Below are 15,184 nucleotides of genomic sequence, written 5' to 3'. Positions count from 1 at the left end.
CTTTGGCAGCAGGTGGAACAAACAAATACCTCATGATGGAACTTCACATGGATCAGGGAGGCGATTAAAGGATTTCTCAAATATGCATTAAAAAATAAAGGCAACGACATCAGGTATGCTTTTGATTTTACATAATACTCCCCCTATTATTGTAAGATGAAACATAAAAATTATTGCCTGAGCCTTAGATCACGCCGTCTTAATCTTACAGCACAAACCGTCTTTTATTTTTGTACCACCCTCAGAAAAAGACAACATCCCTAACAGCACCAGGAGTGTTTGAGCACAGAAATGTGCCGTTTAATTTGAATGGTGTGTGTGGTAGAGTCATGATTAAAGTAGTGGAACACCTGTGCCATGTGTTGATACATTTTTAGTTGTTGGTCCAGTTGAGTCAAAGTCCAAGTTTTTTGTTTTTTTTTTATAGCTCCAGTCCATTCCTGGTTACACCTTGTGAGAAGAGAGAGGCAGGAAAACACACACACACACACACACACACATCTCCACACAGCTCTGCGGATTTCACCAAGTGAGGACGACGATGGAGAAAAATACAAAGGTAAACGGAAAAGAAAAAAAAAAGACAAGAAAAGTTATTATTCTTAGCTGGTCGTTTTCTTCTGCTCTTTGGACCCACAACATCAATCATCTCAAATTTGAAGTTTTTAAAATCTGCCTAGTTAAATTTTTCAGCTTATAGCACTGGCGCTACAAAAAGGCTTTTTTAGCATAAAAACCCTCTAAAACTCATTATTTTAAAAATATTGACATATTTAAATATTGACATGTGGGGTACAATGAGAATACAAGAAGAAATATTTTTAAACGTGACTGTCGGTGAAAATGCATACAGAATGCATAACCTTCTGATTTGTTCATTTTAGTGAATAAATATCTGGGCGTTTGAAACGTAGCTGTGTGAATATGCGAATGAGAAATGTGTGCAGTGTGTGTCGTACTGCAGGGTGTGTACTGCAAGACTTTTAGAGACGTACGTGGAGTTTCTGTGCGTATTATACGGCCATAATTCTGTGTGTTTGTGCGTGTGATGTTTCACTCCCAGCATGTCTACTGGACACCACTGGAAACCAGTAGAACAACATGAGTTTAATTATGACAATTTCTAACTCAGCGTTTAAAAAAAAAAAAAAAAAAATTGTCACTATATTCACATTTTACAAGTTAAATTACAACTCTACTGCTGTGTTTTGATGGCACGGTTTGCAACCTGACTGTGAGCATTTTATTTTTCTGGATTTATTGAAAGAGAGATCTAGCACCCTGCTGTAGGGGAACTCACAGGAAGCGGCAGCTAAATTATATTCTACTTAAAGCCTCATAAAGTCTTGCAACAGCCCTGGTCACATTTAAAGGTTGTTTTTTTTTAATGACCTAAAACAGACAATGATAAGAACTTGCTTGCTTAAATAAATATTCTTTTTGTAGAAAACACATATCTTGTGTATATCTTGGATTACATTTTGGATTACGTTTTGTTTGGTGTTAATGTTTGGTGGGCTGGGGGGGGCAGTGTCCCCCACCCCCAATTTACGGCCCTGCCCTGCCCGCAGCTGTACGCACTGTGTGTACCTTGAGCTTTTCCTTTAAGTAAAACATAAAAGAATCATTTTTATTTATTTTTTTACTATTATTATTATCTAACCCTCTTTACTATTAACATTTAGGAGAAAGAAAAAAAAAGATGTATTGTGTCAAAACGTCTTGTAAGCGAGTCTGTGTGAGTCCGTGGAGTTGCGTAAAATCTCATTGGTCAGTTTAGTTTTTGTAAATTTGGATCCTGCCAGAGCTTTTTTTTAAAATTTATTTATTTTTTACCGTGTGCGCGGTTCTGGCGGGTCGCAGGTTTATGAGCTTTGTGTGTGTGTGTGTGTGGGTGGGTGGGGGTGGGGGTGCGCGTGCGCAAACTGAAGAGCTGACGGGTCACCCGGTTGGACAACCGTTTCAGCCGCTACTGATGAGTTCACACCAATGACGTCATGATGACTAAACCTTCACACAATCTCGGTGTTTTAATACCGTCTCTCTGTCTTCAGCTGTTCTCTGATCAGCTGCAGACATTTATCCTCGTTTACATTTTTCCAGACTCCAGTTTGGAAAATGGAATAAAGTCCATTCCGCCCTCTGAATGCTCTGTGCAAAGCTGCCTTCTGCACATGTTCCCCACTGACAACTTTTAACATTTTTGTTTTTTTTTCCAGATTATTTTCCACCAAATCTTTATGACCGCAGCGCATTTAATAGCAGACAATCATCAAATCTAAGCCAGACTGCAGCGCATGGTAGACCCTAAAAAACGTCCTCTAGGTAACGGATGTTTACTGTTTACTTCGGGACGAATTGCGACCAAAAAAAAAAAAAAACCCACCGAATTGATTGACAGGCTCGCATTGCAGCCAGAGAGGAAGATCTGGCGGATCTGACCGTTTTCACGGCGCTTCTGATCGATTTAAAAAAAGAAAACAACAACAAAAAACCTACTAATATAACCTTGACATGATATAATCATGTCAAGGTTGTAACGTTCAGTTTAATCGGCAGCTGTTGTTTATAAAATTGTAAAAATCAATAAATAAACGAGGTCTTCTTACGCTGTTTTGTGTTGTTATTTTAAACGCCAAGAGAATCGGTCTTTTTTCCAACTTTTGTTTTTCCAGCAATGTAACCCGGAGCAGAAAAAAACAAGCAAAAAAAAATCTATGTACAAGAACAGTATGTACAGTCCAGTCCGTACTTCTGGAGTTTTCTGAAGAAGTAGGAGTGTGTGTGTGTGGGTGTGTGTGGGTGTGTGTGTGTGTGCGCGCGCGCGTGCGTTTGTTTCTATTACCTTATGGGGACCATATTCCTGACATACGTTGTGGGGACACACTGCTCCTTATGGGGACCGAAGCCTGGTCCCCACAAGGGGAAACGCTGTTTTGGGGTCAGGGGTCAGATTTAGGACTAAGGTGTGAATTGAGTTTTAGTTAGGGTTAGGTATGTAATGGATAGGGTTAGGACCAGGGACAGAAGTGGCAAAATTTCTCCATAGGCTTTGACACCGCCGTGTTCTGCCACTATCCCCAAGTGGCTGCAAGAGCTTATTTGCCACCTCAGTATTTCTTTGAATGGGCCTTAAGATAGCTGCGCAAACGTGTGTGTGTGTGTGTGTGTGTTGCAGAGATCAGAAATTAAACAGATTGATAAAGTCCTGAGAAGAGAGAGGTGTGGTGCAGCTTTCGGGGGTTGTTGGCCGTGCAGGGACGGTTGGTAATCCTTCCAGAAGAGAAGAACTTTTGTCACTTCAGTGACAAAAGTTGGAAAAAAGACCGATTCTCTTGGCGTTTAAAATAACAACACAAAACAGCGTAAGAAGACCTCGTTTATTTATTGACTTTTTATTATTATTATTTTTTTTTTTACAATTTTGTAAACACCAGCTGCCAATTAAACTGAACTTTACAACCTTGACATGATTATACAAGTTGTTTTTTTGTTTGTTTGTTTTGTTTTTTTTACTGAGAAATCGATCAGAAGCGCCGTGAAAATGGTCAGAATCAGCTGCCAGATCCGCCTCTCTCTCCTCGCAGACCTCGTCTTTCGTGGCACGTTCGAGATATGTGTCGCCTGGTCAATAACTTTCTACCGAAGTTAAATCAAGTTCACTGTGATAACTACATTTATAGACAAATATCTTTTAAGGAAAAATGTTTAAATGTATTCCGGTTTAAATGTTTTGTTTTCATTATGACTCAAACAGATGCAACCAACAGCATTTGCTTTTGTCGTTCATCTGATATGAGATGAACAAAAACCTTGAACAAAAGTGTCTCCATTTTCTAGAAAATACTGATTTAGGGAGCAAACAGATCACGCCAAGCGCAACGTCCCCCAGAGCAGAAATGACACTTTATTGGATTAAAACTACTTAACCATTTTTACAGTATTCATGATTTCTGTCAAACTATCTTTTCTAGAAATTTTTTGTTAGCTAAATGTATATAATGTATACATTTATATAAAAAAAATGTATATAAAAACAGTCAACTTTGAATGTCCTTATTGGTAGCAAAATGCAAGGAAGATGCAGTAAACAACCAAAAGGGTTAAATATTTAGGGTTAGAGCATCAAAATAATGGAAAAAAAAATCTTACATTTATTTCCAAAGACGTTATGTTAGACCACTTTGATTAGGATTCTTGCTATGACTGTGAACAATGGAAGCGCTTTATTTATAACGCTCATAAAAATAAGACAAACTTTGTTGTTCCAAAGGAAACAGACACTGCCTATCTGATTACATTTCAAATTAAAACCATTTCTGTATAGATCCATTAGCAGAAATAAATAGTTCCCAAAATTTACATGAAGTCTTAAAAATCATTGGTCAACAGGGGCGGGTCTGTTTCAGGTCAAACCGGCCGTTGACCGCAATGTGTCGCAGCTTTTCCGTAGCTGAGGTCCGGGAAGTCAGAAAACGGGTACGGAAGCTGCAGGGGTCAAACCACCGCAGAGACTATATACTGTATATCCTTCCCTTCTCGCAGAGATGGGCTGATTCTGTGAAATTCAGTCAAGTAAAGACTGTTGAGCATTTGACCAGCTACTTTTTTTTCATTCCATTTCCATTTGTACACTGCTTCGTGCAGCACAGGTCAGACTCGATTAAATTACGTCATCATTTGATATTGCAATAAAACCAAACAATTTTTCCGTGGTGTTAAAAAAATCCTGCTGGCATTACCGTAAACGAGACCCACAGTAATCCACTTTAAACTGTCAGTTACTATACTTATCATATAAAACTGCCTAAAATTGAATCTTTTAGTCTTTCAGATGTACAATTACTATTAACTGAGGATTATGTAAGTTATAGATTTGTAAGAGTTTTGTCTTGCTTATTAATTAGCTCATCAGTAGCACAGAAGTTCACATGGAAAACATCACTTTTGATTTTATCTGAACTTTTTGATGTACAGCAATGTAATATAAATCTCCTGCACCCCCCTTTTCATCTACTGAAAACGCCATTCCCCTCGTGGTTAAAATAGACACAACAAAAAGTAAATGAAATAAACATTTGTACATTTTTTGCTGACATTAAACTTGTGACGAGCGGGTTGTTTTGGTATTTAATTAAACCAAATATGACTTCATACTAGCAGTTTGAGGCAACTGGAAAGGATAAAGGTAAACGTGATCCCCAAAAAGCTTCTTTCATTTATTCTCAAATCATGAATAAAAGAAAGACAAATCGTTCATTTAATTAAAAAAACTCAGTTGACAATCAGAAACCTCAGTGTTTTTTATTTATTTATTTCGTCTTTTAACACAGGGCCAGTCGTCATTTGTCATGGAAGGCCAGACGTCCAGAAAACGTTTTCCTCTGAAGTACAGTTGGATCTTCCTGTTCTTGGCCTGCCTTGCTTTATGGGTCATGTTTTACAGTGAAAACATCACTGATCACATAACCTGCAGGTTATCAGAGGTGAGTACTTGTCGTCTTTAAAATACTTATTCCAACTGCTTACGGATATAAGGCTGATAAAATACAACTTTTCATACAATGGAAAGATTGTATGAACAAGTAAACCATCATCTCTGATTGTACACTGTTAAAAAATTCTTTAATTTACAGTAAAATACAGGCAGCAGTTTTACTGTAGAAATATGGATTTTACTGTATTTTTACAATAAAATTCTGGCAAACACAGCTGCCAGTGTTTTACTCAAAAGTGAATCACACTAAGATAAGTCAAGCGTTTTCTTCATTACTCTTGATAAACCTTTGATCTCTAAACTTTCCTCTAGCTAAAGATGAGCATCCCCACCACTAAGGCTCCAACACCCAACACCTCAACGTCAAAACGTCCCACTGAGCCTCCAGAGCCGGCCAACATCTGCTCCTTCCACTCTGTGTTACCAGAGGACATTCTGGAGGCAGAACTGTTGAAGGAGTCCATCGCCTGGCCTGAAACTCCTTCTCTCCCGTCTAACTTCTCTCTGAATGACACCAGTGGTCCAGCTCACAGCACCTTCACCGTTCTGCCAAGAAACGGCGGAGGAAGTTGGCGAGTAGGGGATCAGCTGGAGGTCCTGATACAAATCGCTGACTTCCATGGCCGCCGCAAGTCGTCAGGGGGAGATGTTCTGCTCGCTCGGCTGCACAACCCGACTCTTTTTGCAGGCGTTGCAGGGCGAGTGTTGGATCATCGCAATGGCTCTTACACTGCTGCGTTCTCTTTACTATGGGAAGGAAGCGCACAGGTTGAGGTGAGACTAAAACATTTCTTGATGAGCGTACCAGTAATGTGTCCTAACTCTCAACTAAATGAACCTTTTTAATGATTTGTGATAAGAGGAAACAGACAATCTCATGTTTGGGTGACTTTATTTCCAACCTACAACATGTTAGGATCAGAGGGAATAACATAAACATAGGGAGAGACAACAAAACACAAGAGAAGCACCAGAGGAGGACAAACATATCTCTCCATCATATAATGCAGACTATACTTGGGGGGTCATGTGCTATTCTCCATACTCCAGCAGCCATTGGGCGAGAGCTGGGGTGTCTGTCCCTGTGGCAGACCACAAGGACAATTCTACGTACCTAAACCAGAAACACCAGATTGTACTTACAAGTATTTCAGATACTTCATTCTATGTCATAGGGCTTTTTTCTGGCTCTTTTCAAAAAGGTGACCCTGGTCCATCCCAGCGAGGCGGTCACTGTGCTGGAAAGAATCACCCAGCAGAACCCTGCCAGAGTTTCTTTAAAAGGTGACTTCCGCGCTGGCTCAATCACCGAAGCTACTGCTTGCAACGTGTGCCTCAAGGCGCCACCGGAAAAACTGTGCAACTTCACCGACATCCGCACCGGTGAGCCCTGGTTCTGCTACAAGCCAAAGAAACTCAAATGTGAACACAGGATCATTCACTCATTTGGAGGATTCGGTCTGAAACTAAAGCCCATGGAGGAAAAGCTCTTTCAAAGGTAATGTTAGTACCGGGTTTCAACTCAATTATTTGCAAAATATATATATATATATTACAAATTAAATGGCAGTAATAGTAAATATTATATTATTAAATACATGATGTGCATGATGTTGCTAAACACATTTTCTGTTGTGTGCTGTAGGGGTGTCAACATGAAAGTCTTCATTCAATCATCAGGGCCTTCAAACATCACTATTTTACCCAAACTGAAAGGTAAAGGTTTACAACACGGCAATGGATTGCTTGACAAATTACAGGACGGGAAATAAAAATTAATTCCATTTGATACATTATTCTGGCTTTCTCATAGCACCTTATATGATCAGTTATTTCATCATTTACATGTTGAATAACATGTAAAGTAGAGATGTTATTTTCTCTACTTGGAGTTGACTCTATGGCTGACTGTGTTTGATACATTTAGATTTGAGTTTAACCTGTTTACCTTGTTGCCAGATGTTCTTATATATCGTTAGTCGGGGCTGGAGGCTCAACCTGAGTCTCACCAAACTTGTTCTGTCTGTAGTTATAGAGACATATTTGTGTTTTTCTTAATTTTCCATAAACATGTATTTATTCTGAGCCATAACAACTGTAGAATAGTTTTAAGGTGAAATAATAATAATAATAATAATAATAATAATAATAATAATAATAATAGTGAAATCACTAAACTTTCAAAAATAATTTTCTTCCAGTTCTGAATGAAACAGTTTTAACAAACACATCAGGTAAATTTGATCTAATTGTGCAAAAATACTATAACAAAGTGTCTTTAAAAATATTGTTTTTGACCTTGATTTTCTTCTTAAAATGTTTATCTTTTTAATCTTCTTTCTGACTTTAGGACGAGGTGTGATCACTCAACCTGCTGGTTATTATTACCAGGGTATTTGGCGAGCCCTAGATGGCTCCACAGTTCAACAGCTTACTAACAACTCAGCAATTAGCCAGTGTTTGAGTGGCAAGGTGCTCCACCTGTATGGAGACTCCACCATCAGGCAGTGGTTTGAATATTTAATCTCAGCAGCACCAGGTAGACGCCCAACAGAAATGTCTAGTAACAACTGAAATTGTGTCATGCTACTGTCTAATCTGCTCTTTTTCACGGTTTCAGATCTAAAGAAGTTTGACCTGAAAAGTCAAAAGCAGACAGGACCTTTTATGGCCTTGAATTACGCAAAGAACACCTTAGTGACGTTCCGCTGCCACGCTCCTCCCATCCGTTTCGGTCACTTGCCGATCAGTCAGATACGATACATTGCCAACGAACTGGATGGTGTGGTTGGAGGTGAAAACACGGCTATAGTTATTGGCATCTGGTCGCACTTCAGCACGTTCCCCGTTGAGGTCTACATCCGGCGCCTGCTGACCATACGGAGGGCAGTGGAGCGGCTGTTGACCAGAGCTCCAGGTACGCTGGTCATCATCAGGACCGCGAACCCCAAAGCTCTGTCCCTCTACGAGACTCTGACCAACAGTGACTGGTTTTCAATTCAACGTGACAAAATACTCAGGACAATATTTAAAGGGGCGAATGTCCGATTTGTGGATGCCTGGGAGATGACCTTGGCCCACCACCTGCCACACAACCTCCACCCACAGCTTCCCATAATTAGAAACATGCTAAATGTTGTTTTATCCCACATATGTTCTCCAGCAGGAAACTTTAAAAAAGCAACAAAGTTGTAGCATAGGACCTGTAATTGGGTAACTTCTGGTGATTGGTGACACTTCACCTATATCACATTAAAGGAATATCAACCAGTTGTTACAAAGATGGAATAAAAATGAGCAACACAGAAGTAGGTAAAGGAAATTTGATGCTGGGATGAAATGGCCTCCAAGAAGGCTTTGAAGAAAGCCTTCTTTCATGTTTAAGAAGTCTATATTTATATTGAAATTTAGATGTAAATAAAAACATTTATTTTTTAAAAATGTGTATCTTTAATCTTTTCAGCCACTCTTGTCTCATTTTCTATCAGAAATGTAGTAATGGAAATAATCTAAACCCGTTAAAAGTAATTGTACTGGTTACATTCAGTGTTAGTTGGCAGATAGCCCCACCCCCCCTTGTGTTAAAACATTGGTTTCCCTTCCGCTACTTCCCATTGGTCCATTGCATTATGCCTCAATCTGGAGACTCGCAAAGACCTGTGAATGAACATGGCGTCAAAAAGGTCAGATGCTTGAAAGAGAGATGAAAATAAAGAGAGTGGCATGATGGTTTTATGTGACTTGCACTCTGTACCTCTTCTGTCCGCTGCACTTCCTGCTTTCTGCTCATCGTGCACACCTATAAACACAGTAGGTGTTTATACACACCTATAAACACAGTAGGTGTTTATAGGTGTGTATATACACAGTAGCAGCATTCAACTGCTACTGTTGAATGCTGATCAGTAGCAGTTGAGGCGGAAGAAACAGAAATTGAAGAAGCAGAAATGTAATCTGAAATTATTTTACTGTTGTAGACAACAAAAACACCCATCATTCTCATTACTGAAACAAACAGAAAACACCCGCAGACAAGTGAAAAACATCATGCGTTATTTAGTTTGTCAGATCAAGCCACTCAAGTTTGTTGTTCCTCCTATTTTTTTTGAATGGTGCAACGATCAACCCTATAGCATGGAATTCCTATGGCATTGAAAGGATCAGTGATAGACCGTACTCTCTGACACTTTACATCACAGGTGTCAAACTTCAGTCCTCAAGGGCCGCTGTCCTGCAGTTTTTAGATGTGGCGCAGGTACAAAACACTGGAATGAAATGGGTTAATTGCCTCCTCCTTGTGTAGATCGGTTCTCCAGAGCCTTAATGACCTAATTATTCTATTCAGGTGTGGTTCAGCAGAGGCACATCTAAAAGTTGCAGGACTGTGGCCCTTGAGGACTGGAGTTTGACGCCCCTGCTTTACATAAAGCACAATACAAAGGCTTTCAAGTGGCTTTTAGCTTGGCACAGTTATTGCCGTTTCATTCTGTCGTCAGTTTCTGTCTTTGCAAAAAAAAAAAGGCGGTTTGTTTCACTGCTGGGAGGAGACGCAAGTGGTTCTGGTCTGAAACAGATAATGCGTGATAATTGGACAATCTGAAATGGAGCTGGTGACAGATGAGAAGTAGCTCCAGGATTAGGTGTGTATAAACACAGGTTGGCAGAACCTTTGGGTGTAAAAAGTTGGGTTCCCTCCACGTTCATTCTGCAGTGTGGCGGGAACCGGCAAGTGAGCAGTGACCACTCAGGGGAAGAGTTCGTAACCGTGACGGCAACCAGACAAGCAGCGAAGAAATTCGAAGTCTTGTGACGAGTTCTGGAAAGCCCCGCGGAACGAGGAAACTGATTGCTAGAGTCCAAAGATTAAGTACAAGGGGAGAGGTTTCTATCAAAGAGAGAGAACGTTTGCATTTCAACAAGTGTGCCTCTATAATTACTTTGGTATACAGACGCACAGTGTGTCGTTGGAAAACCCAGATAACTTTCTGCGCTCAAGACTACAGCAGAGATACTTTCAAAGACTGTGTGGCTTTGGCACTAACGTACTGCTTGTTTCCAAAAACAAAGAAAGAAAAGAAGAAAATATGTCAAGCAAGTAGTCAGCTACTAACACAACACCCAACTGTGTGGAATTACAGAGCTAAAATAATAAAAACTGGAGGAGCAGGTGAATTTGGTTCTTTCAGCACCCCAGATGGTATTAAGGAATGTTGATGTTGTGGGGTGTTCTCCCACATGGCCAAACCGTGCAGAGCGACAGAGTCAGAGTGAGATCATGCATCGGTAGAGCGGTAGAGAGTCCCCAGATCCTGTCCTCTATCCTGCTACTTTTCGATCCACCGTTTCTCCAACACACCTGAGTGAAATGAACAGCTCGTCACGAGACCTCTGCAGGGCTGCATGGCAAACTGCTGAGGAGATTCAGGTGTCATCTGCCGCAGTTTGTCCGGAAAGCAACATGAAGTGTCTGTAGTGTCCTTTAGACAGTTCAACACCGGTCATTGAAGGGATTTCATGACCACACGCTGGCGTCGGGGTCTGAAGTCATCTAGTCCCGTGAAGTGTTTTTTTTTGTCCCACCAAGAAATGCATCAGTTAAGTTTGGTAAAGAAAAAGCAAATTACTGCAAGTTGTATCTGAAACCGGCCACATGCATCACACACTGTGCACAAGACACCAAAGAAAATTAGGCTTGTGGAAAAAAATCATAGCAACTTGCCCAACCTTAGTTGTAAAACATAAAACCATATTTTTTTTATCCATTCAATCATTTTGTTTATTCAGATTGAGTTTAGAGGAAGAGACCGTACATTATTTTATATCACAGTAACAGTTCAAAGGTTTTTGTCAGGTTCATCTACCTAATCATTCTTAAACTGAAAAAGAAGAGAGAGACAAGCGAGTCTTCGATTTACTTGCAAGGAGAATGGACAGGAGCGTTCTTTAGTTACAGTCTCCTACCCACTCTAAAGCAGCTCCTCCCAGACCCTTTCTTTTTATTTCCTTAGGGTGGTCCTAATTACATAGCCTATTTGGTTATCTTGAGTTAATCACATAGCGTAGCTGCTTCTTCTGTTCTCTTGAGTCACAGGTGTGTTGCACCTACAAGCTGCCGTAATGTAGAGCGCACAGCTCAGAGTTCTTGTTTACTTCCTTCTGTAGAAACGATGCAGGAACTGATGAACCCACAGAACAATGAGATGTCTGGTGTATCCGTGGTCTCATGTACAGTTCCTCTGTCTCTGGTTCATAAACTTCGACCCTTAATCATCCATTTGTTTATTCTGCCACGTCAGTTATCACTCTTGCTGCAGACCATCTGGTGTCAGCTTCCAATTTGACACGTTTAGATGTCTTCCTGCAAGCATCTCTCACAAGGCACAAATTCCAGAAGCAAACAGACATAAAGCATTTATATTTGTAATTAATTTAAACTTATCAGTTTTCTTCCCTTTACCGTCACATAAAAAAAAACACTATCCCTAACAGTACACCAAGTGTGTAAACATTTATGTCGCGTAATTTGAATGGTGTGTTGTAAAGTCTTTATTAAAGTAGTGGAACACCTGTGCCAGGTGTTGATCAATTTGTTGTTAGCCCAGCCTAGTCAAAGTCCAAGTCATTCCTTGGTTACACCCTGTGAGAAGAGAGAGGCAGGGAGACACACACACATGCCCACCCCTCCACGCCCACACACACCAATCTGCAAACAGCTGTGGGGATTGGACAGAGTGAGGACGACGATGGAGAAAAATACAAAGGTAAACCAAACAACCAAACAGAAAAGTTACATTATTTTTCTTCTTCCTCCCTTTTACTTGACAGTCATCTAAGAGTTGAAGTTTTTCAATATTTTGACCACTTTATCATGAACTAAAGGGGAGTCTACTGATTGTGAGTTTCACTTTCTTTCGCCAACCTTCTTAACTTAAACTGTTTTCTTCAAACGTTTGGAGGTTTCAAGCAAATACGATTACTTTTGTTCTAAATTAGTCAGCAACCAAGTTCCCTGAAATAATGACACTTTTCATTGAAAACTATTGTTTACTTTAAAATGTAATTATTATTTAACTTCATTATTGGGTGATTCTTTTTTCCATGTCCGCATGGTTTGCTTGGAATGATTTTTTTCTAAAATGTGTCAAATAATTACAACGTATTTTAATTGTACATTAAGATGTTTGAAATCACTCAAATATAAATTAAATGCATTTTAAATATAATTTTGTACTTTACACACCGTTCTGGTGAAACAAAGGCTCAATTTCATTGTGTCCGCATTGCAGTGTAATAGACTTCCTGTAGACGTTTAAACTATAAAATAGATATCTCTTGTTGTTTTTCTTCAATAAGTTGATTGACTGTACTAAACCCTATTTTAATACTCAATTGAATCTGTGTCCACCAGCGGTGGACACCTTCGGTGAGTGATGCCGTCAGGCTGAAGAAGGAGTCCTATCGGGCCTTTTTGGCCTGTGGGACTCCGGAAGCAGCTGATGGGTACCGGCGGGCGAAGCGGCATGCGGCTCGGGCGGTTGCTGAGGCAAAAACCCGGGCGTGGGAGGAGTTTGGAGAGGCCATGGAGAAAGACTTCCGTACGGCTTCGAGGCGATTCTGGTCCACCATCCGGCGTCTCAGGGGGGGGAAGCGGTGCAGCACCAACACTGTTTATAGTGGGGATGGTGTGCTGCTGACCTCTACTCGGGACGTTGTGGGCCGGTGGGCAGAGTACTTCGAAGACCTCCTCAATCCCACCAACATGCCTTCCACTGAGGAAGCGGAGCCGGGGGACTCTGGGTTGGGCTCTCCAATCTCTGGGGGCGAGGTCGCCGAGGTGGTTAAAAAGCTCCTCGGTGGCAGGGCCCCGGGGGTGGATGAGATCCGCCCGGAGTTCCTTAAGGCTCTGGATGTTGTAGGGTTGTGTTGGTTGACGCGACTCTGCAATGTCGCATGGACATCGGGGGCAGTTCCCCTGGATTGGCAGACTGGGGTGGTGGTCCCCCTGTTCAAAAAGGGGGACCGGAGGGTGTGCTCCAATTATAGAGGGGTCACACTCTTAAGCCTCCCTGGCAAGGTCTATTCAGGGGTCCTGGAGAGGAGGGTCCGTCGGATAGTCGAACCTCGGATTCAGGAAGAGCAGTGTGGTTTTCGTCCTGGTCGTGGAACGCTGGACCAGCTCTACACCCTCGGCAGGGTCCTGGAGGGTGCATGGGAGTTCGCCCAACCAGTCTACATGTGTTTTGTGGACTTGGAGAAGGCGTTCGACCGTGTCCCTCGGGGAGCCCTGTGGGGGGTTCTCCGGGAGTATGGGGTACCGGGCCCTTTGATACGGGCTGTCAGGTCCCTGTATGACCGGTGTCAGAGTCTGGTCCGCATTGCCGGCAGTAAGTCGGGCTCGTTTCCGGTGAGAGTTGGACTCCGCCAGGGCTGCCCTTTGTCACCGATTCTGTTCATCACTTTCATGGACAGAATTTCTAGGCGCAGCCAAGGTGTTGAGGGGATCCGATTTGGTGGCCTTAGGATCTCATCTCTGCTTTTTGCAGACGATGTGGTCCTTTTGGCTTCATCAGATCGTGATCTGCAGCTCTCGCTGGAGCGGTTCGCAGCCGAGTGTGAAGCGGCCGGGATGAGGATCAGTGCCTCCAAATCCGAGGCCATGGTCTTGAGCCGGAAAAGGGTAGAGTGCCTTCTCCGGGTCAGGGGGGGTGTCCTGCCCCAAGTGGAGGAGTTTAAGTATCTCGGGATCTTGTTCACGAATGGGGGAAGAAGGGAGCGGGAGATCGACAGGCGGATTGGCGCAGCGTCTGCTGTCAAGCGGGCGCTGTACCGGTCCGTCGTGGTGAAGAGAGAGCTGAGCCAAAAAGCGAGGCTCTCGATTTACCGGTCGATCTACGTTCCCACCCTCATCTATGGTCATGAGCTTTGGGTCATGACCGAAAGAACGAGATCGCGGATACAAGCGGCCGAAATGGGTTTTCTCCGTAGGGTGGCTGGGCTCTCCCTTAGAGATAGGGTGAGAAGCTCAGTCATCCGGGAGGGACTCAGAGTAGAGCCGCTGCTCCTTCACATCGAGAGGAGCCAGTTGAGGTGGCTCGGGCATCTGGTCAGGATGCCTCCTGGACGCCTCCCTGGTGAGGTGTTCCGGGCACGTCCCACCGGGAGGAGGCCCCGGGGAAGACCCAGGACACGCTGGAGGGACTATGTCTCTCGGCTGGCCTGGGAACGCCTCGGGATTCCCCCGGAGGAGCTAGAAGAAGTGGCTGGGGAGAGGGAAGTCTGGGCCTCCCTTCTGAAGCTGCTACCCCCGCGACCCGACCTCGGATAAGCGGAAGAAGATGGATGGATGGATGGATGGATGAATTGAATCTGTTGAAACTATTTTTCTTGTTTGATATTATCTTCATATTACACATGTCCCAGTACTAACTTTCCATCCTGTCAGAATGTTTCCTTTTTGCCTTCAAAAAGACTAAAAATCCATAAAAGTCATTTAATGGAAGTGACATCAATTGGTTTTGAAGTGAACTCAACCATGGAAAGCAAGGTAAGCTTCAACTGACACCATCTCCTTACTTTTTTTTTTATATCTTAAATATGTTAAACATGTATGAGTAAACCTTAAAGTTCCACCCTGTTAAGATAGATCGTGGAAAATGTCTGTTCAATAGAATTTAAAAAACATTAAAT

At 42.1% G+C, this 15,184-nt stretch overlaps 1 protein-coding gene across 1 annotated transcript; it reads left to right on the top strand.

The window, feature by feature from the left end:
* Positions 1-486: 486 nt before the first annotated feature.
* LOC116736447 (NXPE family member 3-like) lies at positions 487-8,933 on the top strand. The gene is made up of 8 exons (XM_032588896.1): positions 487-559; positions 5,334-5,486; positions 5,810-6,271; positions 6,700-6,995; positions 7,143-7,213; positions 7,699-7,731; positions 7,848-8,036; positions 8,118-8,933. The coding sequence occupies exons 1-8, from the start codon at positions 542-544 to the stop codon at positions 8,690-8,692; spliced, it is 1,797 nt and encodes a 598-aa protein (XP_032444787.1). The 5' UTR covers positions 487-541; the 3' UTR covers positions 8,693-8,933.
* The last annotated feature ends 6,251 nt before the right edge of the window (positions 8,934-15,184 follow it).

This window comes from Xiphophorus hellerii, chromosome 17 (genome assembly GCF_003331165.1).
Source record: "Xiphophorus hellerii strain 12219 chromosome 17, Xiphophorus_hellerii-4.1, whole genome shotgun sequence".
NCBI classification, from domain to species: domain Eukaryota; kingdom Metazoa; phylum Chordata; class Actinopteri; order Cyprinodontiformes; family Poeciliidae; genus Xiphophorus; species Xiphophorus hellerii.
The sequence above is the reverse complement of the archived record's forward strand: the minus strand, read 5'-3'. Positions and strand labels throughout refer to the sequence as shown.

Bases quoted from the DNA above. Each gene is read 5' to 3' on its own strand.
- LOC116736447 (XM_032588896.1), top strand. The intron at 5,487-5,809 runs GTGAGTACTTGT...ACTTTCCTCTAG, and splicing joins TAACCTGCAGGTTATCAGAG to CTAAAGATGAGCATCCCCAC. The intron at 8,037-8,117 runs GTAGACGCCCAA...TCACGGTTTCAG, and splicing joins TTTAATCTCAGCAGCACCAG to ATCTAAAGAAGTTTGACCTG.